Source organism: Chaetodon auriga, chromosome 1 (genome assembly GCF_051107435.1).
Source record: "Chaetodon auriga isolate fChaAug3 chromosome 1, fChaAug3.hap1, whole genome shotgun sequence".
Taxonomy (NCBI): domain Eukaryota; kingdom Metazoa; phylum Chordata; class Actinopteri; order Chaetodontiformes; family Chaetodontidae; genus Chaetodon; species Chaetodon auriga.
The window spans coordinates 2,277,095-2,303,920 of NC_135074.1; the positions used below are offsets into that span (position 1 = coordinate 2,277,095).

Below are 26,826 nucleotides of genomic sequence, written 5' to 3' on the forward strand. Positions count from 1 at the left end.
AACATCCTGATGGTGGTCAGATACTGTGGAGGAGGAAAATCCTTACCATATTTTAACAATTCAACTATCTGTGAATAAAAGTAGAAAAAGTAGACTGGTCTCAAAAACCATCACAATGTTAGCAAAATTAATACTTATTGTATAAAGAGTACTAAGAGACCCGAAGTTGTAACAGTGAAATTTCGCCTTCACTGACTCTATTAATGTTCATTATGTATGAAAAGTAATAATAATAATAATAATAAAAAGTTAAGAAATGACAGACGCCAATTCACTTCAAATCAGCCTTTAAGTGACTTTTATTTTGAAGAAAATAAAACAATTTCCGGTTCAGTCAACCTTTGTTGCCTGAGCTTGACCCAACTCAGGTCTTGCTGCAATCTAGCACGGTGTTGACCGATGACTGCGGTGTTGTGAAGTAGTCTGTCTGATTCTGTACTGTCACGTAGATTTTTCCAGTGTTTTTCGGTGTCTTACGGAACACTTTTTCCAGAGGTGAAGCGTTACACGTTTGTCGAAGATGTCTGTGGCCGGGCTGAAGAAACAGTTCCACAAAGCCAGTCAGGTATGGATACGCCTCTTACTGCTCGTTCATAACAGTTGTTTGGACAGTGTTTGCAGCTTGCGTTGTTGGGCTTCAGTTGATTTAATAACATGAAAAGTAGCCAACTTTAAAAAGGTGCATGTAACTGTGGTGGATTGTGGTGCCAATACAGACTCTGCTTCGGGGCTTTTTTAAAATTCAGATCGTTTAGTACAGGTACGACCGCATGCACAACTTCCTTGAGAAAAAAAAAAAGAAGAAGAAGACAAAATTAAATTATTTCTTGTAAATAGGCAAACATGCATTCATTGGTTGATTTGACAGGGTTTACGAAACATTTAAAACCAGTGGATATTTCGGCATTCTTACTGACGTGTAAATTATTCACCTGGAAGTACTGTTATGACGTTTGAAACCTCGTTGTCGTTGTTGGGAGAAATTGAGTTCCAGACTGACTTCATCACCGTCCCGAAAGGTATTTTAGCCGTCCCAAAAATCAATTATTGTTTCTTTCCCTTGTTAATATCATCTATAATGGTCAGTTCTTCTTGACGTATTGTTTTTAAAGCATTTTGTAGTCAATAACAGACTTTCTGTAATAAAAGTATAAGTAACTTAGCTGTGTACTTCAATACAACACTGGAGTAAATTGCAGAAGTTACTTTCACCTCTGACAGAACATTCTTATCATGTTTACGCTGGTGTGACGTGTCTGTAAAGTTAACTCCAAACTCAAAGTACTTTTACCTCCAAACTGTACTCAGCTGACGTACTTCAGTACATATTTCCTATAAACTTCTGTCGTCACATTAAACTTCAGTTCACTGTTTAAAGCTTCATGTTCCTCTTAGCAGAAACTCATGCCTCGTCTCCACATATCTATGTGTGTGTATGTGAGTCCTTGTGCACACTGAGTTTGACAGAATGAGGACAGACGGACATCAGCTTCTCTCCCATGTTCGCAGTGGCGTCTCTATCCTTCCATAAAGAAACAAATCCCCTTGCATTGAACACGAGTGGGCGTCCTCTGTATATTCTACAGAATTACTGACACAAAAAAACTATGAAGCTATGCCAGTCAACCAGGAGTCTGTTCATTCCTATGGGAACCCCAATGTTTGTGAAATTCTTCCTTCATTTATGCTTTGGTCCGAAATTTGCCTCGAGTACGTTAATTGTAAATCCATTGGCTCCGTTAGCTTTTCGCTCTTTTAGCTCTATAGTGCCATTAGCTGCTAGCTTTGCGAGACTCTGCTGCCCATTGTGTGCTAACAGGTAATGTTCTTCTGCTAAATCATGACAGATTTGTTGTTTACAGTGCAGCATTCTTCAGGAGAAAACGGTGTGTGTCCCCTATCAACAGTGACTTTACTGCATCCTTTCAGATTTCAATGCGTGAAGAGACAGAAGACATGTTTAACATCACTGCAAACAAAAACATCATGGAATGAACCACAATATGTGAGAGGAACTACAGAAACAGCATTACAAGATGTGTTCTGTTGTAGACAAGTGAAAATGCCAATCATTGAAAATAAAAATAACCTAGTATGTATCCTGCTATGTACCTAGCTATGTTGTAAAAGTTAACATCCAACATGTTTACTACTGACTGGCAGTATTACAGTCGTCATTTAGATTCTAATTAGCCTTCAGAAGCATTGACCCAAGATGGTTATAATCACAACTGCATGAACAGAGGTTGTACAAATCTGGGCATGCATCCGCCACTCTTAAACACGCTTAGATGTTACTCATAAAATCCCATTTAGAATTGTCCTATTATTCCAACAGCCTCCTGCCACCAAAATACACAATGGTGGGCGGCTGTGAGTAACCGTGAACCAGTTCTAACATTTAGATAACATGGCTTTGGAAACAAACGCTGCTCGGTGGATCATCTGTTTCTCTAAATGAGCAATGGATCTAAATGATTCAGAAATGTCTTAAGCATATAGTTTGAATCTTTTTAAAAACCTTTGCTGGTAAAGTAAGCCAGCCAACACCGTTAGGTTAGGGTGGAGTTTGGAATGAGATTTTCCTCAAAGGATTGCTAGCCATCTTTTAGGTGTTCCCTTAACATATGGGTTAGGTTTAGGTTAGGGTTAGGGTTAGTGCCAAAAAACTGCATCAATGTGTGACATGTAGAAACCTGATTGGAATAGAAAGAGACAGAGTGGAATCAAGGGTTCGCAATAGCTTGGTAAGCTAATGATCTGTGTTGAATGAAAAAAGCAAAACATATCCTTGCCTTGAGCTTGGTTTGAGTCTCATATCTGGCAGTACCAGTCTGGTTCAGGCAAGTCAAGTTGTAAAAGGTCCAATTTGGAGGATTTGGGTTAATTTTTATAGTTATGTTTTAGTAGTGTATATTCATCCACACATAAGAATTGTTTATTTTTGTTATCTTAGAATGAGCCATTTATTTCTACAGAGGGAGCAGGTCCCCTTTTACAGAGTCAGCAATGTTACACCACCGTGTGTGCACAGTAGCCCAGATCGGACAAACCAAACACTGCCTCTAGAGGAGGTTTTACTCAACATTTCAAGTGCAATGTTTTCTTTGAAACAGCAGGGTTGCTGTGGGGGCAATGTTACTGGGGATTTGTGAGGATTTGCTGCCTTTCCTTTTTAATTATTGTAATACATATAATTTCTTTGTAATCATTTTGAGGTTTGGGCTCTTGGTTGACCAAACAGGCACAGTGAGGCTGTCACATTGGGCTCTGATTATTTGTGATGACATTTCTCACTTTTTTGTAGAATTTTTACAAACCTAACAATGGAGACAATCACTAGATCAATCCATGATGAAAATTCCCATACAAAATGAGCTCCAACTCATCCAAGACTACAAAAATACAATCCTGCTTCCCACAAGGGGTGGGCCAATGACCTGAAATTGTTTTCTGACCTAGATAACCCATGAAAAGCTGAGTGGGTTGTCTTATTTCACAGATTGTGGGTTACACATACCCAAATGTATCTGCTCAAACACTGAAAAGGTGAGTTTTTCATAATATATCCCTTTTAATACATGAGTAATATATAATTATATAACACTCATTGGACGTTTTTCTGCAGTACTTTTAATACTTTAATTGCATTTTTCTGATTTTATTTACTTAGTTTACATAAGTAACATTTTCAGTGCAATACATTCACTTGTAATCAATGTAGGGAAGTAAAAAACAAAATTGGGGGGCCACTCACAAAATTCTGGAGGTACTTTGATAGAATCATGCGCATAAATTTGTTGTTTTAATGTGAAATGAGCTCAGATTCAAATGCATACAGGAATCACCACCTCGTGCCAACATGAGTAAATAAAGCGATGTGGAATGAGATCGGCAGCTTGGTGAACTTGCTTACCGATAACTTGCTTGTTGGATTCGCTAGCTTGCTATGTTAATTTAGCTTGTTCAGCCTCCCAGGTATGTTCTTTATGCTATTGTGTAGCTGAATAACTGTTAACGTGTTACGTTAACATACTGGACACCTATTCAGCCTGTTGTTCTGTGTGCTATTGTGTAGTTGAATAATTTGCCTTTCCAGATTAAATGTCAGTTCTTGGTCTTGGATTTTATGAAATAAATTTCTAAATAAATGCAACTTATAGTCCAGTGCGACTTATATATGTTTTTTTCCTCTTCATGACACATTTTTTGACTGATGCGACTCATAGTCCGGATAATACAATACTGTGAGAAAAAGCTTCAGCCAGGCCAACAGAGCCAACAGCTCCACTTCCCCATAACAGTCAGAGGGCTGAAGAAATAACACGATGCAATGGTGAATATATAGTCAAAGTTTTAAGGCTGTTTTCTGTAGTCAACAACGATGGATTTCAGACGTTAGTAAACATGCTGGAGCCAAAGTATACAATTCCAACAATTTAGTCGTACAGTGATAGCTGCTCTGTACAAAGAGACAAAAACGTCACACAGAGCCTCAAAGAAGCAGACTGCATCTCAATAACCACAGATGGGTGGACTTCACAATCTACTCAGAGCTTTATTACAGTCACAGCTCATGTTATGACCAGCGAATGGGAAAGAAGAAGTCCTTTAGACGCAGCCTCTTTTCCAGTTGCACACTGGACTCAACATAGCTGAGGTTTTTGAAATCTGCTGTTTTGGAGTTGGAGTTCGACATGAAGAATAAAAACAATCATCGTGATATTGCTGTCTTACAGACAATGTAGGGAATATGGATGTAGCGGTGAGGGGGTCAGACTGTCCCCACACATAAAGTGTTTTGTACACACTTTAAACCTTGCTTCATAAGCGGATTTGAACGTAGGCCACACCAGCTGTGTGCTTGATCAAGTGAGGTGTGGAGCAACATTTTTTTTCACTGCAATTCAACTGCCACAGCTGAGCCAACCACCAAACAGAGACTGGTAAACCTGCCAGTACTGATCATGGATGTGGTCACCTGATCGAACAGCTCTTTTAATTATTTTATGAAAGGACTGCTGTAGTTTTTTTGTTTTGAAATTGTACATGGTTCAATCATTCATTGCCAAAGACAATTAATGGCAATTTTTTTGCACATACTTAGGTCATGGCTGGCTACTTTTATTTTATGAAAGAAGGAAAGCAGAAGCACTTTAAGTCAAAAACCAATATTATATGAATAAAACATGCTGTACACACAAATTTATTAGTAAAGGGCATTTTTTCATCAAACTTTCTTTTTTTGATTTTGCAATAAATATCGTATCATGGACTTTTTATCTAGGTATTATCATACCGTGAGTTTTTGGTATCGTTACATATCTTACAAAAGAAATGTTAGTTTTGTTTACATATATATATATATATATATTAGTGGTATTGAAATGTTAGGTACCAGCTATGAGCCAGGCTTAAGTAAAGTAACCAAAACTTAACATTTCCCAACTATGCTTTGGAGCTGTGGATCTGGAGACGCAAAATATGTGCAGGAAGAATAACAAACAAGTTGCGCCGCTGATGTGTTGAGGAAGTGAATCAGATGATCACAGAATGTTTTGTTTCGCTTCGATGATTTCGTTTTGCCAAGGAGGCAAGGATTCTGCCATGGTGGCCTGCCACAAAAAAACATTACAAGTGGAACACTTAAGTGGCTATTGGCTAATAAGTATTTTATATATAAGATCAAATTACTGTGTAATTTGAAAAGTGTCACTCATTGTGATTTTGGAATCAAGATGCACACTGAGTGGGACATTTTGCAGTTGAAAATTCTAGTTGTCATTGGTCTCTGGTGGATAAACCATGTCATGGTGACGCAATTTCTAAATCACCCCAGTACTGTTTTGGTATTTCTGTGCTGCAATTTTCCTTATTGTCTGACATATACACTGATATAGATATATCTGCAGTAGGCTAATAATGGCCATTAAGGTGACCTTGCTGATTTATTGGTCTTTTTCTAGTATGATTCACTCTATGATGTTTTGGTTCCTCGCAGGCAACTCATTTCAGACTCACTCCATAAATGCTGTCGATTACATGTTACCTTTAAGTAGCTCTGCTCGACGCAGTTGTGAAATACAGTCTGTTTTAGGAATTAGTAAAGAGCACTGTCAAGCCTTAGCTCTGGTTTCCACTTATATTAAAGTTATACATCATCACATTTAAATCTAAATATTGAAATGATTATAAAGTATTCAGTTTCTCAAAGTCATAGAGAGAATAGATTGTCTGAGAGACACAATTCAGGGCTGAAAACTTCAATATGTGAGCGCATGGTTGCAAGTCTATTGGGATTTTTATGGACTAGGTGCTTTCTCAAATGTGGACTTTGACGGTTGGACAAAATGAGTTGAAAGTCAGAAAGCCTCATCATTGAAATCATGATTTGAGACACTGTAATTGAAAGTTTTAGTTGGCACCCATTCATTTTTTTGGAGACACCCAAAAACGTTCTGACAAAAAACGTTCTGACAAAACGTTCTGACAACAACGTTTTGAAATCAGACTGACACCCAAAGGTGTCAGTCTGATTTCAAAACGTTGTCAGATGTGACTCACCAGCAGTTTTCCATTTTTACCATAATTGTGTTGCAATACCTATAAAGCCACTTTTGAATGTCAGGATGATATCTAAATATTATTGAGTGTTGTCAAGTGTTCCACTGATGGTATTCCTTCAGAATTCTGGGCAAATTGGTCAATTTACCTTTAAAACATTAGTCAAGTTTACCCGTAAGTTGACTCCTCTCTGAGTGGCTTATTTGGAAGATGGAAGTGTGGGAGAACCTCAACAATCAAGTTACCGAGCTTCCTTTATTGTGATTTTACAACACAATTGTACAATGAACTGTCATTTGTAGCCCCCTCATGCAACGCACACAGGTTATTTCAGTTCTCTACTTGCTCAGGATAGCGTGACGTATATGTTTCATACTTCCTGTCAGCTCTACAGTAATGTTACCATTGCTGCCAACCTCAGTGATCACAGTGCTTTTTCATCCTCAAGTTAGTTACTTCACTTTTCATAGCTTTGTACATTTAATTGAATGTGCAATATCAGTGCAAAGTTCCATGTCCATGTTCCATTTGTTTACTTTTGGAGTACAGAGGATGAGTGTACGAGCCAGCCAGAAGAGAGAAGCTGCTTTGCAGTGCAGTGGTATCACTTGCCAGATGGCAGCAGGGTAAATGGACTGTGTCTAGGGTGGATAATGTGTTTATTAGTGTTTCCCATAGAATAGCAATATAACTGAAAATATTTGAAAGAATACATTAACCTCCTTCTAGTGGTAGTAAAATATATTTTTTGTATTCATTCTGGCATACAGTCATTCTGCTGTACATTTATTTCCCACTGTTTTATGCAGTGAAGTTCAGGGTTTTGAAACAACAGTTTTCAAGTTAGATTTCACATGTGAATCAGTGAAGGGTGTTAATTTAAAGTCTCACATTTGTGCTGCATGCACTTTATGGGGGCTCAGTTCATTTTGGCCTAATACAATATTCTGTTTATTATTTTCTTATGGCACGAGCTTGATGAGCAGGAACATCTCAGTCTAGCAGTTTACTTCAAGAAGCATTTTATTAGCCAGTTTTATATGCAATATGAATAGGAAGACTAACTGACATGTAATTTGCAGTGTTTTTGGAAGTATGACTCATGATATGAAGTGTCATCATTAGCCTTTCCCCATGATCTATTGTTGAAAAAGCTAACAAAAATCTCAGTCATAATACATATTGAATTGGCACCCAAGTGCCATGATAGTATCGAATCCAGAAGAAGCTTATCGTACTCTGTGGACCACAAATACTGGCCTGAAGTTTAATTCATAGAATTGTGGAATTACCTGTATTTACATGATGAATTCAACAAAATGTTTTCCACAGCACTAAATCCAATCAGTACAACAGCAATAACATCAGACTGTACTGCTGTTGTAATTCACTCTACTTCAGTTTTTTGAGATTGCTGTAAAGCTGCTGTCAATACTAAAGTCAACACTTCTTGCAATATTTAAAAATACATACTTGCCAAGAAATTGAGGGATTGTGCACTTTGAGCTGCTGGAAAGCTCTTAATGTATGACATCTTTGCAGAGGGTATTGAGTGCCACTGACAGAGGCTCAACAGGGATTGATAAACTGAAAAGTTAAAGTGACTGCAAATAATTAGTAAATAAATCCATCATTATTTTAGAGAAGCATGAAGACAACGAAACCAGACATCAGCAAGAGTATGACATGATGCTGTAGTAATGTGGAAACAGGGAGGCCTCTTACTAAAATATGACAAAACATACTAAAACTGGGGATGTCAGGAACATTGGCCTAGCTTAAATTCAGGTCTGGTATTTTATGTGTTGTTGTTTTTTTTGTTTTCGTTTTTTGTTTTTTGCTGCTACGTAAAATAAAGAATCTAATAAAAAAATGTGAGTATTTACAGATTGAAATCACAATATTGGTCACATGTTTTCTTGAAATTCCTCTCATCGCTGGCTCATACCCAGTAGAAATGCTTCCACTTGCCTTAGGTTATAACTGTCATATTGTTATGTGTGTCAGTGAAATTCCGATACCAAATACCATCAGTTATCTAACTCGATAGAGAATGCTGACGTTGGTGATGACCTTAGACCAGCATCTGGGTGAATCATAGATCTGACTCAGAGGATCACTGTTCTGTCCCCTCACAGCTGAGAGGAAATCTTATGTTGGGCATCTGGACTTATGAATATGAATGTCATTATTTACCTGATGATCTGATTACTTGTGTAGTTATTCCCATGTGCGTGCGCTAAATGTCAGCCTGCTGCTTACTGTTTGTGTCTGTCTCCTCATTGTTGTGGTGTGTGATTCCCCCCCCCCCCCCCGCCCCCCCATCAGTGCTTCATCAGATAGCATGGAGGTCAGTTCTCTAACATGGAAATGTTACTTTTTATTCACTGCACACGTGGGCAGTGATTTCATATGTAAACACACACATACAGTATTTTCAACCTGTTTTTCCCTGGTATCTTTTTGATCTTGCGGTTGTTGTTCCCTGAATCATGCAGTAATGAGCAGTTAAAGCCAAGGCTGGAAAACAATTCACAGCTTTTCTAACGTTTCTGTTACCCACAGTGGTTTCCTGCTCCTGGAAACACAATGGCTGAAAAGAACTGAAAATAACAGCCAGACTGTATCAATCAGACTTATGGCCCCTGCAAAACAAAAGGTTTGTTTTTAGGAGCAGGTGTGTGTCATGTATGTGAAAAATATTGTTTTGGTATGTATTTCACCTGCTTCCTGAAGTGAAAACGGGACTGTGACCGGGACTGAGACCAGATGTGTAATCTCTGTCAACCAGCAGAAGATAACTGGGAGGGGAAACACTGTCACTCCCTGTTTATTTTCCATATCTGAATCTTTTTCCACTATTATTGGAAATGGGCTAAGGGGAAAACAGTGGAATATAATTTCTGGCTGTTTGTGAGTGTGTGCATGTGCACAGTGTCAAGATGGATTTTAGAATTTTAGATGTGTGCATTGTTTATTGCTGTCTACATCAGGATTGATTGACTGAATTGTATGAAGCAGAAAACTGCAAAACAGATGAGAAATTGCATATTTTGCCAATAAGCCTAATATGCAGTGGGGGTTGAATCATTTTGACTGCAACTGTAACTCAGGAATTATTTGCACCGGACAATATGATTGGAAAGATTTAGACATGCCAGACTTCAACAGAAACTCTGGTTTCATGACGCCTGTCTGCCACGCAGTGCATACAGTGCAGCCCACACGGCCTTGCTGCTTCTTTTTCCACTATTGAATATTAAGTCTCAGAATCGAATGTCTGGATTTTTTTCACAATGCTGTGATATATTAAAATTTAGAATATTTGTTGACAGCTGTACTGTGGACTTTGCACAGTACAGATACAGTCAATTGTCAGTTGAGTTTGACTCTGATGTCTCACATACACAAATGGGAGGCAGTGTCATCAAAACCTGAAATTGCCCAATTTCTACGTCCTCAACTGTGATTTCCACTTCATTTGAGTGAGATGCACTGCTAAACTTGTAACTGTTACTTGTATCAGTGAATGCAGCCTTGAAAGTGACATCACGTCAAGCGCCCAGGCACCAGGTCAGAGAGTCAGAGGAGTGTTGTCTTGGAAAGTAGGACAGCGACTTACCGGAGCAAAGGTGGACTTGTTAGCTTAAGATAACTCATAATAGATTTTACAAGTTAGACATTTGCAAAACACTGATGGCCAGCTAATGTTACGTAACATATCGGTACCTTAAGTTAATTGGGCCTTAATTTAATTTTAGTGTTTTATTATTTTTTTTTTATTTTTACATTTAGCCTTTAAAAAGCAATTTTCAACTGGCCATTGAATAAATAGGTTGTAAAAGTAAAATCTGCAGTCAAGTGTCAAGCACCACGGCTCCCTGGAGAGCCTGCCCCCGCTGCTGAAAGAAATCCTAGAGGAAACACTGCTTAAGTCTTATCTCAGGTCAGGGTACAGAACTTGTGTGATGTCATGTCCATGCTCACCTCCAACATCACTTATCTTTCACAATAACCTGTGTATGCCTGCAGTCTGCAATAGAAACAAAATGCTGCTGGGTAGAGACAGCTGACACCTCTGTGAAAAGACTCCATCCATCTTTAATGATGGAGTGATGCAGGGACAAAGCCACAGTTGCCTGGTGGTCTGACTGCTTCTCAACTCATTAACATTTCAGTAGCGCATCATCATTGTGTGCAGCTTCATTGTGATGTGGATCAGCCTATTTATGTAGGTTGTATAAAATGAGAGCCCTCCACATGAACAGCAGCTGATATGTGATATACAGAAACAGGGCGTGCTAATGGTGGAAACAGTGAAATGTGATATCAGTACCTTCTCTTTCCACTAAGAAAACACCTTGTTTCTATGGTGGGGTCCAGAATGTTACAGGTTTTCTAGTGCTTTCATGTGTAAGAAAAAAAATATTATTTTTTTATTTGTACACAACATGTTCTTTACAAGGAATTTTATTGCGAATTACCTCACAGAGTATGTCATAGTGTGTGGTGGAAAACCTACTATTTATGCATGATTTGATATGAGTCTTATCACTCTGTAAACATTATTTTTAATTACCAGTGCCAAATAAAATTTGACACTATAACTGTATTATTCATGAAATATCAACGTACACTTATGTAGATAGATATTGTCCCATAGATCTGACCAGTGTGAGACTCAAAAAAGAACAGCAGAGTTTTGATAATCCAGAGGTCTGAGGAATACTGGTCTGTCCTGGCCTCAGAGGCTTTAACTTGGGGACTCACAGTTGGGATGTCCTGGTTGGAGACAGTACACACTGGAATCTGGGTGTGTTATCAGGGTCTGTTAAGAAGTCTGACAGTTTACTGCATCAACTGTGGAGGATAATGTTGCAGGATGGTAATTACACAGCATGCTATGCTTCAAGGGCAGAAGAAGCTCCAGAGGATTAGAGTGAATCTGGACTGAGACACAGGAAAGTTTTCCTGGTCAGAAAATGTACGTGCATAGCAAATCGCAACTTGTTAAAACTATTTTAGTGGAATCAAAAATGAATATGCTAAAGTAGCAGGCTGGACTTTGATGAGTAGTTTATTGCTTATGGAAAGCTCTGAACAGTATGGAAATGGTAGCTTATGTCTTCATCACACTGAAAAAGCCAAACATTTGCAGAAATAAACAATTGGGAATTAAAATTTTCCAAATGAAATTGCAGATGGCATCAAATACAGATTGTGGCAGACAGAACTTCTTTATTTGTGGTTCAGAGGTCCTGAGAGAAAAGTTACTGTTCATGTTCAGGAAAGACAGAAATACAGGGGAAATGAGGATTATGGGTACGGAATGGGGTCCAACAGCAGTTTCTTTTGTGGATCCATGTCCAAGTTAGTGAAATACTTGAATCTGTTCAGCTCTGATTAATATCATAGTATATCTTTTGGTTTGTAGCTCCCTCTTTTCTCGAGCAAAATCTAACATTTAATAGGTAATAGGCTTCCCATTTTAATCTGCCACTGGTTGAAAGGACAAACTTTGTTGGCAGGTTTCATCAGCTGTAGCATGCTGTTATTCTATAAGTAACAAAGTAACATATTCAATAAGAGTGAAACAAAACTTTTGGCTGTTTTCTGGTTCATGTTGTCTCTGTGAGCTGATCAAAACAGATTGTAGGACCACACACTCCGTGTTTCTGCAGGTTTTTAGCAGTACGGCAGGAGGCGGCCTTTTTCAACCACGTCAGTTTCCATGTCAGAATCCTTCAGTTAAACGTTTAAGCATCCCATGTTCTATCCTACCTATCAGTCTGTGAAGCTAGTGTTAGCGCTGCAGCTAACTGGAGAACTGTTAGCAGTATCATTTAGTAGTTGTCAGACTGCATTAACTGACATTGCCATGAATGGCAGTTTTTCTTTGTCAAAACCAGGCAGGCACATTACCCACAATGCAACTTGACCGCTGACAGTTTAGCTCGTAGCAGCTTATGTTCCCTGACGCCTCTCACCTGCAACAGAAATGAGGAGCAGCTACGGAGCTCAGTAGGGGCAGGGGCTGGAGATATCACCCTGTGAAATTTTATTTTGAAATCACAGATTTGTTTCCAAGACCTCCTCTTTGCGCTTATCCTCTCCACTGTCAAGTTCATGCAGCACAATAACTCAATTATCTTTCTGTATTTCATCATGTTGCACTGTCTAGTTGATTTAGTTGATTTTAAGTGTATTTATTGGAGCCTTTTAATGTCTGCCTGTTTGAAAATTAGCCTCTCAAAGTGTTCAGCTAACTGGCTAGCTTGCTTGCCCTGTATTGCTGTGGAGATACACCAAGCAAAGCAGAGGGAAGCCAGGAGAAGTGAAGATAATGTTACTCAGGGTGACAAAAACTAGTAAGGGTACTATAAATGCAATAAAAGCTTCCCAACAAGAGTAAATTATTAATGTGATCCATGTAAAATCACAGACCGACGGATGTCAACCACAAACATCTAAAAGTCAGGCCAAAATATAAGGCACCCAGTTTGAATGTGGCGATAGTTGCGAGGATGCCAGAATCTTGACTGCTGATGGGAGGGAAGCTCGCCCTGGCCAGAGCACTTCTGCTGTTAGCAAAAACACACACTTTTTACACACCACCAGAGAGAGCACTGAGAAGTTTATTGTTACACTGCAAAATGGTCACAGGTATTTCAAAAAACAAATTTGAATATCAAAAATCTCTAGATTATGTTTATATGTAAAAAATCATTATCATCTGGCCAGGGCTGACCAGCGAACGACACAAGGGATAGTAATGGACGAGCGTGTCCGCGCTCTGGACAGGCCTCTGATGAGGCAGTTACCTTGAATGGCAGGTTTAACCCAGGCATGATAAAAGAGGATGAATCCAATAATGTCACGCCATGTGTTTCTTTTTCTTTGAGAAGAGACGATTTGATTTTCTTGTTCATCATCTACAGTAATTGTCTGTTTTCAGTAGACAGCCTTGTTAACTCACTTCCAGCTTCTCAGGAGGTGATTCTCCTGCAACAGCTGGCAATGGCTTTGATACCCTGAAACAGAGCAGTGGTATGAGTTTGTAGGCTGGGGTTGGATACATCTGCCTGCCTAGCGTAAAAGGAAACATACACAATACAATGTCTGCTAGACTGCCTGCTGCCTCTTCCTTCCTGCATACACTGTAACTTGAACACATGAGGAAGGTTCCACCCACAGTTCAACAACCCTGAGTACTCCCCCTCCACACACACACACACACACACACACACACACACACACACACACACACACACACACGACTGTGAATGCTATGGTTTCATATAAACCCAGCATGATACACACACAGATACAAACACACACACATGCATTGACAGTGTTGTCTGGTAGATAACTGTGTGGCTCTTTTCACTGTGTTATGTAGCCAAGGACGTCTCACGCTTTTCAGCTTACAGATCTGTTAGATGAGCATCGTAGATTTTGTACCAATACTGAGGAGGGAGAAGATTTGCTTTTGTTTGATGAGTATTGAATTGTATTACTGAATACATGTACGTATATGCCAAGATAATATTGCTTATCTTCAGCCCTCTCTTAAATTATACTAACAAATAGGAATTTACAGAACAACTAATTTTCTTGATGATGCAGCAAAAATTGAATAGCTGGCTAGTTAACTAGCTGACCAGTCTAAAAATAAGAAAACACTCAGAAAACTCTCAGAAAAATTCTATAATAATCTATAAGGTTAAACATTGTTCAAAAGCATTGTTCAGTAACCAAAATTTGTTACAAATGTGTTGAAATGTGTGGCATTGTGCAGCAGGGTTTCCAGGGGCCCTGCCAATCCATGTGTCCTAGAAGATTTCAATGTCTGGGGTCCAGAGAAATTTCATCAAATAATATCTGTTTTCACAGACCCTATTTTCCCATGTTTTTGTGTCTTACTGGTTAATGGGATAGCAATTTTTGAAATTGGTCCAGTACTGAGCAGGGGCACCACAGTTGCTGACCACATAATGGGCAGCAATGCAATCCCTCCCGGCGTATGTGCACCGTCAAAGTTTGTCTACTGAAAGTGTTTGTCTTTGCCACTCACAGGCTCATATTGTTATTCTAAATGTCTGACAACATTATGGAAAGGATCCCTGCAGAGATGGACATTCGCAATAATAATAAGAGTAAGATCCTTTTTGGTTAACAGAAACAGACACTGTATGGCTCTGACCAAAGCCACCAGACTCCTTTCACACAAACAGTGATTCCATCACTGTAAACCACACTTAACTTTTAACAAAATAAAAGTCATCAAAACTGTCTTTTCAGTGTTCCAACAATCACCACCATCTCTGCCTTTGTCAAAATAAACCCTTAATTCAGAATTGAGACAGGAGCAAGAGAGAGGGCAGACATCAGAGAAGCAGCGGGGAAAACAGAGTGTCGAGGCAGAATATTTTCACGTACATCATTAAGCAAGACTGGGAAAACATTTCACTTTCAAATTACAGCAGTTGGTCTCCTAAGTTCCCAAACACTTACACAATGTTGTTAAAAATTGTTCTTTGAAAAGTGTTGCTGGCACCAAATTTTAAATGAGGATATAATTTTTCGAAAACAATGACATTTCTCAGTTTCAACATCTGCTAATTGGATATGAGGTTGTACCATACAGACTGGCTGTAATACTGTTTCAAAATATCATTAAGCTTATTTTCTAAACCCAGCCGGAAATCTTTTGGTTTCCAACCCATTCCATCCACCAATGAACAGACAGACTCGTGCTCAGAACATCAACAGGTGTCTGACTCTCCTGTCAAATCTTGAAGTAAAAAATAATTACAAAATTCAAAAAGGTGTGTACAGTGTCTAATATCCACTACACACACCTCTCTCTCACGGCATTAGTTAGGGCCGTTCTGTCCCCTCCACTTTGCCTCTGCAATACTGCTCCTTTGGAAGACATAGTAAAACAAAATGGTCCTGCTAATCCCACAACAAATTCTTGTTTATGTGTGTGCAGGCCAGTGGTTCACCTCCTTGAGATTCCACATTGTTTTTTTCCAGTAGACCTCATGATCTGACTTCATGCCTTCAATCAATAGCATATCTTAGCTGAGAACGTCTGATCTGTGACAGACTGGCACTGAGTCACAGAACACCAAACAGGTAGAGCATCACGCTCTTGTTTTTCACTTTCTTTGGAACTTCTGCATTCCTTGGAGACACACAGCGCTCTCCATCTAACCTTGAATCCCTCTTAACTTTTCCAGACTAATTTCTGACAATATCCACCTCACTGTCAGGCTAAGACTGTGCAGAACATTATCGCCACAGTAATAGGTGTGAGCCAGTATTAACGCCATGCAAAACAATAAATTGACCTTGCTTTCTCTAAATCCAAACTTTCTGATTAGGCTTGAAATCTTAAGTCAGATCTCTTCGAAGAGGTTAGATGATTTTGTAATGCATGTCAAATTGTTTAATGAGCTTTGCAAGAAAAATGGCTTTATCTCAGTATTAATGTGAGATAAAAGAGAAGGACTTAATAGTTTAGCAGATTTCTTGTTATAAGGATTTATTTAATCCTCCAGGCTCCAGGCAACTCCATGGGTATGTGTGCAGTAAATTGCAGCCTCTAATCTCCTGCCTTTACTTTTACTGGAATAGTCCTCTAATAAACCATACATATGTCGCATATGCTATGATAAAAACACTCCTTGGTTTGCCTGCTACGCCCTGATCCTCGTTTGTCTCCAGTGTTTTCCCTGCCTGCCCTGCTCTGCTGTCTGCCTCTGATGAACAGCTCACAACAGTTTGTGCCATGAATGAAATTCCAGCAGAAGTTGAAATGTATGTGTGTGAGACTGAGGGGCTGTGAGGTCAATCGATGGCACGTTGCCATTGTAATTGGTACATCCAACATCAATTTCCGTGATCCTCAGGGAGCAGAATCACTCCTAATGCATGTAAGTCTGTTGAGGCACAATTTAAATCATCATAGCTTGCTGAATATTCTTGTGATTTTCAAGGTATTTGGTTTGGCATATTTGGTTCATTTAAAAACTGTGGGTTTTCATGCCAAAATACTTTTCCTTATGTAGACAGTAGCAGTTATATTTTTATAATATAATATTTAAGAAGAACTTAACCTACATAATTAGTTTCTAAGTACTGTATATTCTTTTTTCTTCCTCCATGGAAAATGGCTGCCATGATGTAATTTTGTTTAGAATTTATGAAATAAATGAAGACTTAAATAAATAGTACATTTTGGACAGGACAAGGAACAGAGCTCTTGTTCTGTTGTGGGTGCAGGGAGGCTTCAGAAAAGATTCGAGGGGACAACCCTTATATAAGAGCCCCTTCATTAAGGGCAGTCTGCACACAGACCCTAGTTGTGGCCAATGACTTGAATATCTTGTATTCTGTTAAAGGTCTCAGATGGTGAAAATGCCTTGAGTTTTTTTCTATTTTTTCAACTTGTTGGCCCTCTGTGTTGACAAGTTGATGAATGATTGTGCCACGATCAGACTTGTCTCATTCTTCGTAGTTACTGCAGTGTTTCCCACAGGATTTTAGGAGACTGTGGTGGGAGGGTCTCTGACCCTCGGGGTTGGGTGTGTGTGTACGTTTTCAAGCCTGATGTATCTCTTTAGGGCATTTTGAGACCACTGAATGTAATATAAATTGCTGTATATGAACATAACAGGTTGGTATCATCCTTAAGAATATACAAGAGAGAGAGAGAGAGAGAGAGAGACAGTGCAAGAGAGGTGGCATGTCCTCTTAATCTTCAGAAACGCTCTGATTCAGACTGTTTTCTCCCCGTTTTTTTTTTTACACTTATATCTTTACAAATACAGCAGTAAGAGACCGACTTTCCCTTTTTGTTTTTTCGGCATCAGCCTTGCGATGGGCCCCCTCATAACCGTGGGCCCGGGGCAGCCGCACCCTCTGCCCCCCCGCCGGCTCCGCTACAGTTTTTAAGCCATAACCTCACCCCTCTTCACCGATGGCTGTGGCAGAGTCACTGACTCAGTGCTGTCGGATCCCTCTTTTCTTTTTCTTTCTCGCCGACGAGAGATATTAAATAATTAATTTCATGTTAATTTTTATAAACGGGTAGAGAGAGAGAGCACAAACGACAGAGGGATGAGAGAGAGAAATAGCGGGAGAGGGAGAAATAGCGGACAAGTAGCTAGCTACCGGGAAATCAGCACCAGGGATAGCGGAAAGTTAGACTCTGTTTAGAAGTTGACTGGTGCAATGAGATCAGCAACATGGCCGACACTGCTCCGTTATCGAACTTGATACCTGCCACTTTTATTATTAGTAGTTTACGCTTCTGCGTCGCGTCAACGCCGTACCTACGCCGTCGACGCAGACCCCTACGCGGACCCTACGCCGTAGCCTGACGCGCACCTCCAAAAAATCCTGACGTGAACGTCGAGGACTGTGATTGGTCCGTTCAGAACGTAATTTTCGGTTCAGTCGCAGCCCTATGGTCGCAGCACAACAACACCGCCATTTTCAAAGTTTCTGTGGTGAGAGCTACAAGAAAAACTGGACCAAGCCGAAGAAAGAATTATCAAGGAGGTACGCAAGTACGACCACCTCTACAACTCCTCTTCGCGGCAGCAAGAGCCCCGCGAAACCATACAAAGACACAGCAACACCCCCCTAGCGGCTTGGAGGTGAATTGCGGAGCAACGCGTTCCCTCGACGCAGAACTATGAATGCTCAGTAACGGCGTAGGGTGTACGCCGTAGGTACGCCGTCGCCGCGACGCAGAAGCGTAAACCAAGCACTCACACAATCTTGAAATGCCGTCCCGGCCTGCTGTCATGTATGGATCATCGACTGTATGGATGCGGTGTCGCCGGATCGCGCCAAATGCAGCAGACAGTAGGACCGTCTATGAACGCGACCTGTTGGCGCGTGCGTGTGTGTTCACGCGCGCGCTCTCGCTCGCGGGCTATAGAGTAGAGTAGGCTACAGCTGTGTAATCGGCTGACTGACGGATCTGGTTATTATTATTATTTTTTAGGTGGGGAGGAGGGTGGAAAGCGGGGGGGTGGGGGGGTGGGGTGGGGACGAGACTGTGGCGGGCCCAAACGAGACTGTGGAGGGCCGCCACAGTCTCTTTAATTGGTGGGAAACACTGTACTGTATTTCTCCACAGCTATCTGATGAGCTCTGCTGTTTTCATGTTTCTAACAAGCCCTGTTCATGTGTTTCCAATCCCTATATCCATGTCGTCTGAATTTCTCTTCCCAGCCTCTCTCACCGAAGTCTCGACACATCTTGCAAAATATTGCATCTTTAGTAATGCTGTACTGTGAAAATATGTACTTCTCACACCAATGTCAGGAGAAGCTCCTCGCCTTGTGTCCAAAAACTGAGAGGAGGTACTGCTTGATTTTGGGCTGTGTTGCTGGTTCATCGGTAGCTGACAGGTCCAAGGGAGTCAAAGAGGCAGCTGCAGGTGGGCTGGGTGAGGTCAATGAAGAAGAGATGGGAGTCGGAGTGGACATACATCTCTGAAAACTCAGCAGACTTTCAGCTGGGTCAAACTGGTGACTCTGTCCTTCAGTAATAGTCCCTTCTGTCCCGCCAACAGAACTCACGTCTTCCATGGAGCAGACAGTAGCTTGTTTTTTGCTAGCGTGTGTTGATGGTTTTGGTGACACGCAGGCAGTCAAAGACTCTGGCGACTCAGTTCTTACTCTTTTAATATATCTAAGCATGGATAACTGTTGTGCCAAAGCGATGCATTCATGTAACTGTAGCAGCCTGTGCCTACAACACACAGAAAAATAAAGGTTCCAGCAGGAACTGAAAATGGTTCTTCAGAGTGATTCCATAGAAGAACCGTATTTGGTTCCAGAAAGAACCTTTTACACAAAGGTTCTTTAAAGAACCATTTATTTTAATAGTTTTGATAAAGAACCATTAAAGGTGCCTCAAAGAACCATCACAGAATGGTTTATTGGGGAGCTGTTTCTGGTTCCTAAAATAGCTATTTTAGCTGTTTTTAAATTGTAATCCTGAAAAGAAACATTTTTATTTAATTTCATATGCATTTAGTTATACTCATGTCAACTTTATGAACTTAAATACAAATACATTGGACATAAGAAAGACAATAACATTTTAATACTAGTCATAAAACTATTTATATATAGACTGAAGTAATGAATGCGGGCCATGTTTGCATGTTTGGAATTGGAACAGCTGAAATCAATAATATATCAGTATTCTGGGGGCTGCATTAAGTGAAGGTGGGGGCTGCCAGTTGCTCATGTATGCTCTACACCGACTGTACATCTCTTCCAAAAATAGCTGATCTACAAGCTAACAACACAAAGCTTGTAGGTCAGCTATTTTCGAGGAATGTTCACCCTTGAATAGGGATGCTAGGGTTCAAGTGGTTAACAAACAAACAAAAAGATAGTAGTGGAAAGAGGACTGAAGAAGAAGTGTTACTCAGTACCTTGGAAAAGGTCTTTGAGCAATATTGTCTATTTGATTATAAGCTCTTAAGGCTATAAAGACATTGTGTGGCTCACCATTTCTTTCGGGATCAGTTTGACTATCGTTGACAAACTGTAGGCAAAGCTTCTTTAGGTTGCTTTCATGGACACTAGCTGGCTGGACAACTTGTTGAATTCTCTGATTATCAGCTTGTCGATGTCAACCTTATGATGTGCTGATGCCTCTTCAAACAGCTAAAATAGAACTACCGAATCCTTGTTAAATATCAATATCTGCACTGCATCCCATTACAAATAAGTTTGAACCACAGTATTGTATGATACACGCACAAAGCACTCACCAAGAATAGGTGAGACAGACAGGGGAATTCTTCCAAGACCTCTGCAGTAGTGTGTTCTTGAATGAAAGGTGTTCTGTATTTCTGTATTTTCTGGAGAAGTTGATGAATAATGTCAAAATTGGGCCTCATCTTTTTGCACTCCTGCTACATTGCTGCAATGTGATTACCAATACTTCGTCTGTCCTCCCCATCATCCATTGCATCAGCTTGCTGAGGCATAAACATACAAAACAGGAACTGAGCTACAACACTAGCCAATGAATGTCAACGTCTTTATTATTATGAATACCCCAGGAGAGTAAAGAGCCATTAGCTAAACTGTAATCTGTCCTTTCAAAAAGTAAACTTCATGTTGGCCGACATTTATTCAAACATTAGCCACACATTTAGTAGAATAAACTTGCCTTGTTTTTCTTGAGAAGTACATAAGGCTGGTCATCATCAATTGATCTTCTGCCAGTGTTTGGCAATGAGTATTTCTGCCTCATTTTGTCAATCTCTTCCACGTTCACGAGTGTCTTTCCTTCTTTTTTAAACTTGTTCCTCAAGGCCTCATGCAAGGCATCCTAAAAAAAGAGATTCCTTTGTGACAATTTTACACATTATTTTGTTTAGGTTAAAATGCTATTATTAAGGTAATAGCACTCTAAAATGTTAAGAGAGATCAACCAGGCATAGAAACTTATCAGTATTCCATTCTCATATGGTTCTGTGAAAACTCTGACCAATCATTGCATTTGGGGGTTGCTGTTCAATTTTTTTCAAAGTGCTGTGTGAAATGCAAGAAAGAAGAAGAATTTCCAAATTAATATTTACCTTTGACTTGTTCAAGCACTGGTCAATGTCAATTGTTACATAAGATAAATATAAGGTAAATTTAATGTGGAAAGGTAGCTAATTCAGAACAGTGATCATTTAAAGCAACACAATGCAACTTTCCTATTCTGCCACAGATTTGAACCTGGTTTTCCACAAGTGCTGACATTTTTACCATTGAGCTAATAGAGTCTGCCTGCTTGCTCAAGGGATTAATTGAATCTTGACCATCAGGTCATAATTTGAGCCAGATCCTGTGTCTATAGGTGAGACATGACCTTTGACAAGATCTAAAAGTCTCAATAGAAGAGCAGGGAAACCAAATACAACCACCCCGATTGTATAAGGTATATTGTATTAACATATTCTACCATACAGATTGTATAAGTTAAATTGTATTAAAATACTCTACCATACAAATTGGACAAAATGTCATTTTATTCATTAAAAAAGTTACATAGTGCCGCTTTTAGCAAAACATTGACCCCAACACAATAACATCCTACTGTACTTTCAAGCTTGCAACAATGCCAATAATCTTTATGATACATATATCGTTTAGCAATCCCTTTTTTGTCAGACAGTGAACTAATACTTGAAGTAAGGGAAGCTGAACAGGACAGATTTAAGCAGCTCCACATATTGCATGTGTTTTGGATACCTGCAAAAAAAAAAAAAGACACATACAAAGGCATGTTGAATTCCTTCGACAGTGAGGTCACTCACAGTTACACTTCAGTATGCAGTAGCACTTCTGTTTGCAGTGCACTGATTAGTCAGCTACTGCTGTATCAGTTCTAGGGCTGATTAAGTTATCAATGATGAATAAAATAATGTTATAAACATAACAAGCAGTTATTTTCACTGGATGAGCGGAATGATTAAACACAGAGACCTGTCCACGGACCCTCAGGGTTCCTTAAGGGGATTGTAAATTGACCTTTAAGGTATGCAACTGTGAGAGTATACAAATGGACCCGTATGTATACAAATGGACTCTGATGGACCCGTGGGGTTCCTTGAAATTGAAAACATTTGAGAACCACTGATAGATAATTGGATAGATGCATAAGATAAACAAAATCTAGAGATAGATGGAGACATATATTAATTATTGGATTATATAAATATAGAGAGACAGATATAAGATAAATGGATAGACAGATAAGATGGATATACAGCAATAGATATCATTTGAAATAATTCAATTCAATTAAATTAATAAGTCAGGTGTAGCAATTACAGTATTGACATGCCAGCCTCTTGGCTCAAATGGTCAAACAGTGCTTGAGTAAGCATGTTTTTTAGTCTGTTTTTTGCATGTGACCGTAGAGCTGCGTCCTTATTTGCCAGTGCAGTGACGACTGCTGGAAGAAACCTAACTTTGCAGTTCATTGGTAGGACTGCTTCTGTTGTCGAGGCTGTCTGGACCACAGGGGCTTTTTTCCCCACTGTAAAAAGTAGAGTGGGAAAAACTAATTTAGTTCAAGCCAACAAGGTAATAGCATGATAATATCATCATCTCAAAGACAGTCTGAAACACATTAGATGTAGACTCAACTTACAGTTTCAGCTGATCCAAAGCAGACATGAACTTGACTGATCACATCTCACATTTTTCCTCTGTTTTCGTGTCCAATTGTCATTTTTAAATTACCTAAGTGTGTATGTATTGTATATATTGTAAATTATAGAGCGGGGACAGGCTCTCCGGGGAGCCATGGCAGCGTAAACAAATGACACTTGACTGCAGATTTTATTTTTACAACCTATCTATTGAATGGCTAGTTGAAAATTGCTTTTTAAAGGCTGAATGTAAAAATAAAAAATAAATAAAACAATAACATTAAATAAATAAAAAGAATAAATAATAATTTCTTAATGGGGCTGTAGAATCAGTGGCAAAGTTTGCACCAAGGCTCAGAACAATTAATTTTTCTGGGTTTTTTATAGAAGAGCTCTAAGGCTCAGAGGCTGCACCATCACTTTGCTCTCCTGCTCCTTCACTCGGCTCTCCCCCTGCTGTACTCTGCTCTCCTTCACTGCTCCTCCCTGTCTAATGTTACTTGTCTTATACAATTACATAAAACATTAATGTTAGACAAATTACACTCACATCACATCTGATTACAAGTGTGGACACAATTTTTTACCTAACCATCATCATTTATGAGTCAGTAAAAGGCTAATGATACCTGACTAGCGTCATCTTCATCAGCTGTCTTTCTCTTCTTAGAGAAATATTTGAACAAGCTCATCTGAAAATGCAGTCAGCAGTTACATCATGGCGTGTAGATAGTAGCTTAATGCTGTCAATTAGTTTACTCACGTTAGTGACGCTGAGGCTACGTTTATAGGTAGCAGGGTATTTTGGAAAACGGATATTTTAGCCCCTCCATTTTCAAAAATAATATTGTGCACACAACATTGTTTTCAAAAATGTTGTCGTTTACATGAACCCGGATAAATACATCGAGCGCCATCATAATTATGCCAAACCTATGGGTGCAAGTGTGAACATAGGTCGCTCACATGACTTTAAGTATTTTCAGTCGCATGTTGTAATGTTTCAGAACCTAAAATGCAACACATAACCGGCGTTTTCAGAAATCTCCACTTTGGCCAGAGTTTTTAAAAATGATCATTTTCTGTGGAAAAAAACTGTTTGTGTGTAAACAAGAGGCCAAACCGCATGAAAACATATGCATTTTCCTTTTAGTCTAAACGTAGCGCGAGTTGGTACAGGGCCCAATTAACTTAAGCTACCAATATGTTACGTATTTGCTGGCCATCAATATTTTGCAAATGTTTGTTTAACTTAACTAATAAGTCTACATTTTCTCCGGTAAGTCGCTGCCCTACTTTCCAAGACGACACTCGGACTCTCTGACCTGGTGCCTGGGTGCTTGACATGATGTCACTTTCAAGGCCGCGCTCTCGTGAGTAATTGATGTCGGACTCTGCTGTGAAGTTGGAGACATGCGGCGGTGGTGTATTTGTGACAAGAAAGAAAGAAAGAAAGAAAGAAAGAAATTTGAAGGAGCGGCGGCTAGGATTTAGGAATGGCGGTCCGCCACTCCTTAATGAATGTAGAGGAAACACTGTAGTATATATAACACTTGTGCAATATTTTTTTGTCCGCTTGACTTCTTGCACTCTGTCTTGTTGCTGCTGTAACATGAATTTCCCCCATTGTGGGATAAATAAAGTCTATCTTATCTTTCATTTTTTGAAAGATTCGCTCACTCATTCTTGCAGTCATCTGTAGAAGTGTAGGACCATATGTTTCATTATTTGTGGCAAAAACAAACAACATAGAACCAAAACATTAGGGTACTTTTGCAGTATTATTAAAAGTGACTTGTGACTCTGGTGCTCCCTGGGTTGGTGTCAAAGTGTCCTTGAGCTGACTAAACCCTTAACTTCTGCTGATGAGCAAGTTGGTGCCTTGCATGTTTGCTTCTGCCATTGGTGAGTGAATGTGTATGTGAATGGGTGAATGTAAACTACATTGTAAAGCGCTTTGGATAAAGGTGCTCTATAAGTGCACTATTTACCATTTACCATTCTTGCCTTACTTAACATTCAACTGGCTTGAAAGGGCGATGGATCATTGTAATGAGGTCTTTACCCTCCAAATTGTAGGCATCCAAAGCATGAAAGTCCGCCTCATCTCCAGGCTTGAACACCAACAGCTTGTCTGTCTCTCTGATGTGGTATGAATGAAGATGGCTTTTAAACTCCACTGTTGTGAAAAGTTTCCCAACAAGAATCCAGTTTGCCCTAATATGCAGAATTAGGGTTATCTTCACAAACAGTGGTATCTCTTCTCTGTGCACAAGATCAAGAATGCAGAAATCTCCAGCTGCATACTTGACAGAGTTCAAAAAATGTGTTTACTCTTCCAAAGCTTCTCATCAACCAGTGGCTGAAGCCTGGCACTGTTTGTTTGTGAAGGGATTACCTCTATGATTTCTTATATTTCTGATAAGAAATTCATGAACATTCTGAATGGCACATGTTGTGCAATTTGAAAGACATACTTCCATGAATTCATACATTGTGGATGGTTTCCAAAATTGGAGATATTTCAAGGATTGAGTTTGGCCTAGGCCTCACCTGGGTGTGCTCTGCAAACAGCAGCAATCAAACCTCTGGGTAACATCTTGGTAAGAAAGTCTGCTGCATTTCATTCTAAAAAGAGTGATAATTTGGATAGAGCAATAATATCATGGCTGGTGGTCGCAACGGCAACAGAAGCTCAGACAAAGCTCCTCCATATGATGATCCGTCTTCAAACAAAGCTACTGCAGGTGAGGATCCTGAGTATGTGACAATGGACACTCTAAAGCAGCTATTGGACGAACAGAAGAACTACTTTGAGGATCTACTGAGGAGGCAGGAGACTGCATTTCGCAGTTTTTCCCAAATGATCATGGACTCAACCAATAAGAGGGTGGACTCATGTCTGAGAGAGCTACAAGAGCTTAAGGTGAGCCTGACCTACTCTCAGAGTGAAATCGATGAGTTAAAGAAACATCTTACAGCCCAACAAACTGAGACTAGGAATATTAACCAGCAAGTGAATGAACTGAAATCAGAACAAGCTGCAAAGAATGACTATGAGCAGATGGATTATCTAGAAAACCAATGCAGGGGGAACAATCTTGTGATTAATGGACTGGGCCCTGATAAAGAGGATGAAACCTGGGCTGAGACTGAGGCTAAAGTGCAAGCAATGTTCACTGCTAAGCTGAAGATTGAGACCTCGGTGGAAATCGAGAGAGCTCATAGAAATGGAAAGTTCAGGGGCGACAGGGAAAAACCAAGAGCAGTGGTGATCAAGCTCCTGCGCTTTAAGGATAAACAGCTTGTCCTGGCCAGAGCTAGAGCCCACCTGAAGAACACATCATTTTACATCAGTGAGGACTTTTCTGAACGGGTGAGGAAGAGGAGGGCCGAGCTGCTTCCTGCTATGAAGGAGGCAAGAGCAAGAGGTGACTATGCCATCATCAGCTATGACCGCCTCATTGTGAGGCCAAGAAGAGAAGGACAAGTGGCAGGGTCATAATTGATGTCAGTATGACATGCATGCATCTTTCATCCTCCTCACACTGACTATGTCTTTAAACTTACAGGGTAAAGGGCTGTGCATTGCACATTTGAATATTTGCAGTCTTAGAAACAAAACTGATCATCTTTCTGTATTGCTTCAGGACAACGACATACATATTATGGCAATTTCTGAAACACATCTAGATGCATCTGTTATGAACTCTGAGATTGATATTCTGGGTTATAGTTTATTCAGACTTGATAGAGATCACAGAGGTGGTGGTGTTGCCTTCTATATACAAAATCACATACCTGTCAAAACAAGATATGACCTCATATATACATCTTTAGAAACCATATGGCTACAAGTGCATTTACCTAATGTTAAACCATTGCTTGTCGGTTGTTGCTATAGGCCTCCAAGTTCTAATGTTCAATATGTTGATAATATTTGTGACATGCTTCAAAGAGTATTGGATGAAGATAAAGAGACATACTTTCTAGGAGACCTAAATATTGATTGGCAATCTAAGGCCTGCACTCTAAAAAATAGGCTACTTGTTATGGTGAATGTATGTAAT

At 39.7% G+C, this 26,826-nt stretch overlaps 1 protein-coding gene across 2 annotated transcripts in view; it reads left to right on the top strand.

The window, feature by feature from the left end:
• The first annotated feature begins 366 nt into the window (after positions 1 to 366).
• Positions 367 to 26,826, top strand: part of sh3gl3a (SH3-domain GRB2-like 3a) — a 49,488-nt gene continuing 23,028 nt past the window's right edge. For both annotated transcript variants that reach the window (XM_076726413.1, XM_076726325.1), the window contains exon 1: positions 367 to 565. In XM_076726413.1, the coding sequence (XP_076582528.1) occupies positions 521 to 565 (45 nt within the window). In that variant the 5' untranslated portion in view covers positions 367 to 520. The remainder of the gene's footprint in view (positions 566 to 26,826) is intronic.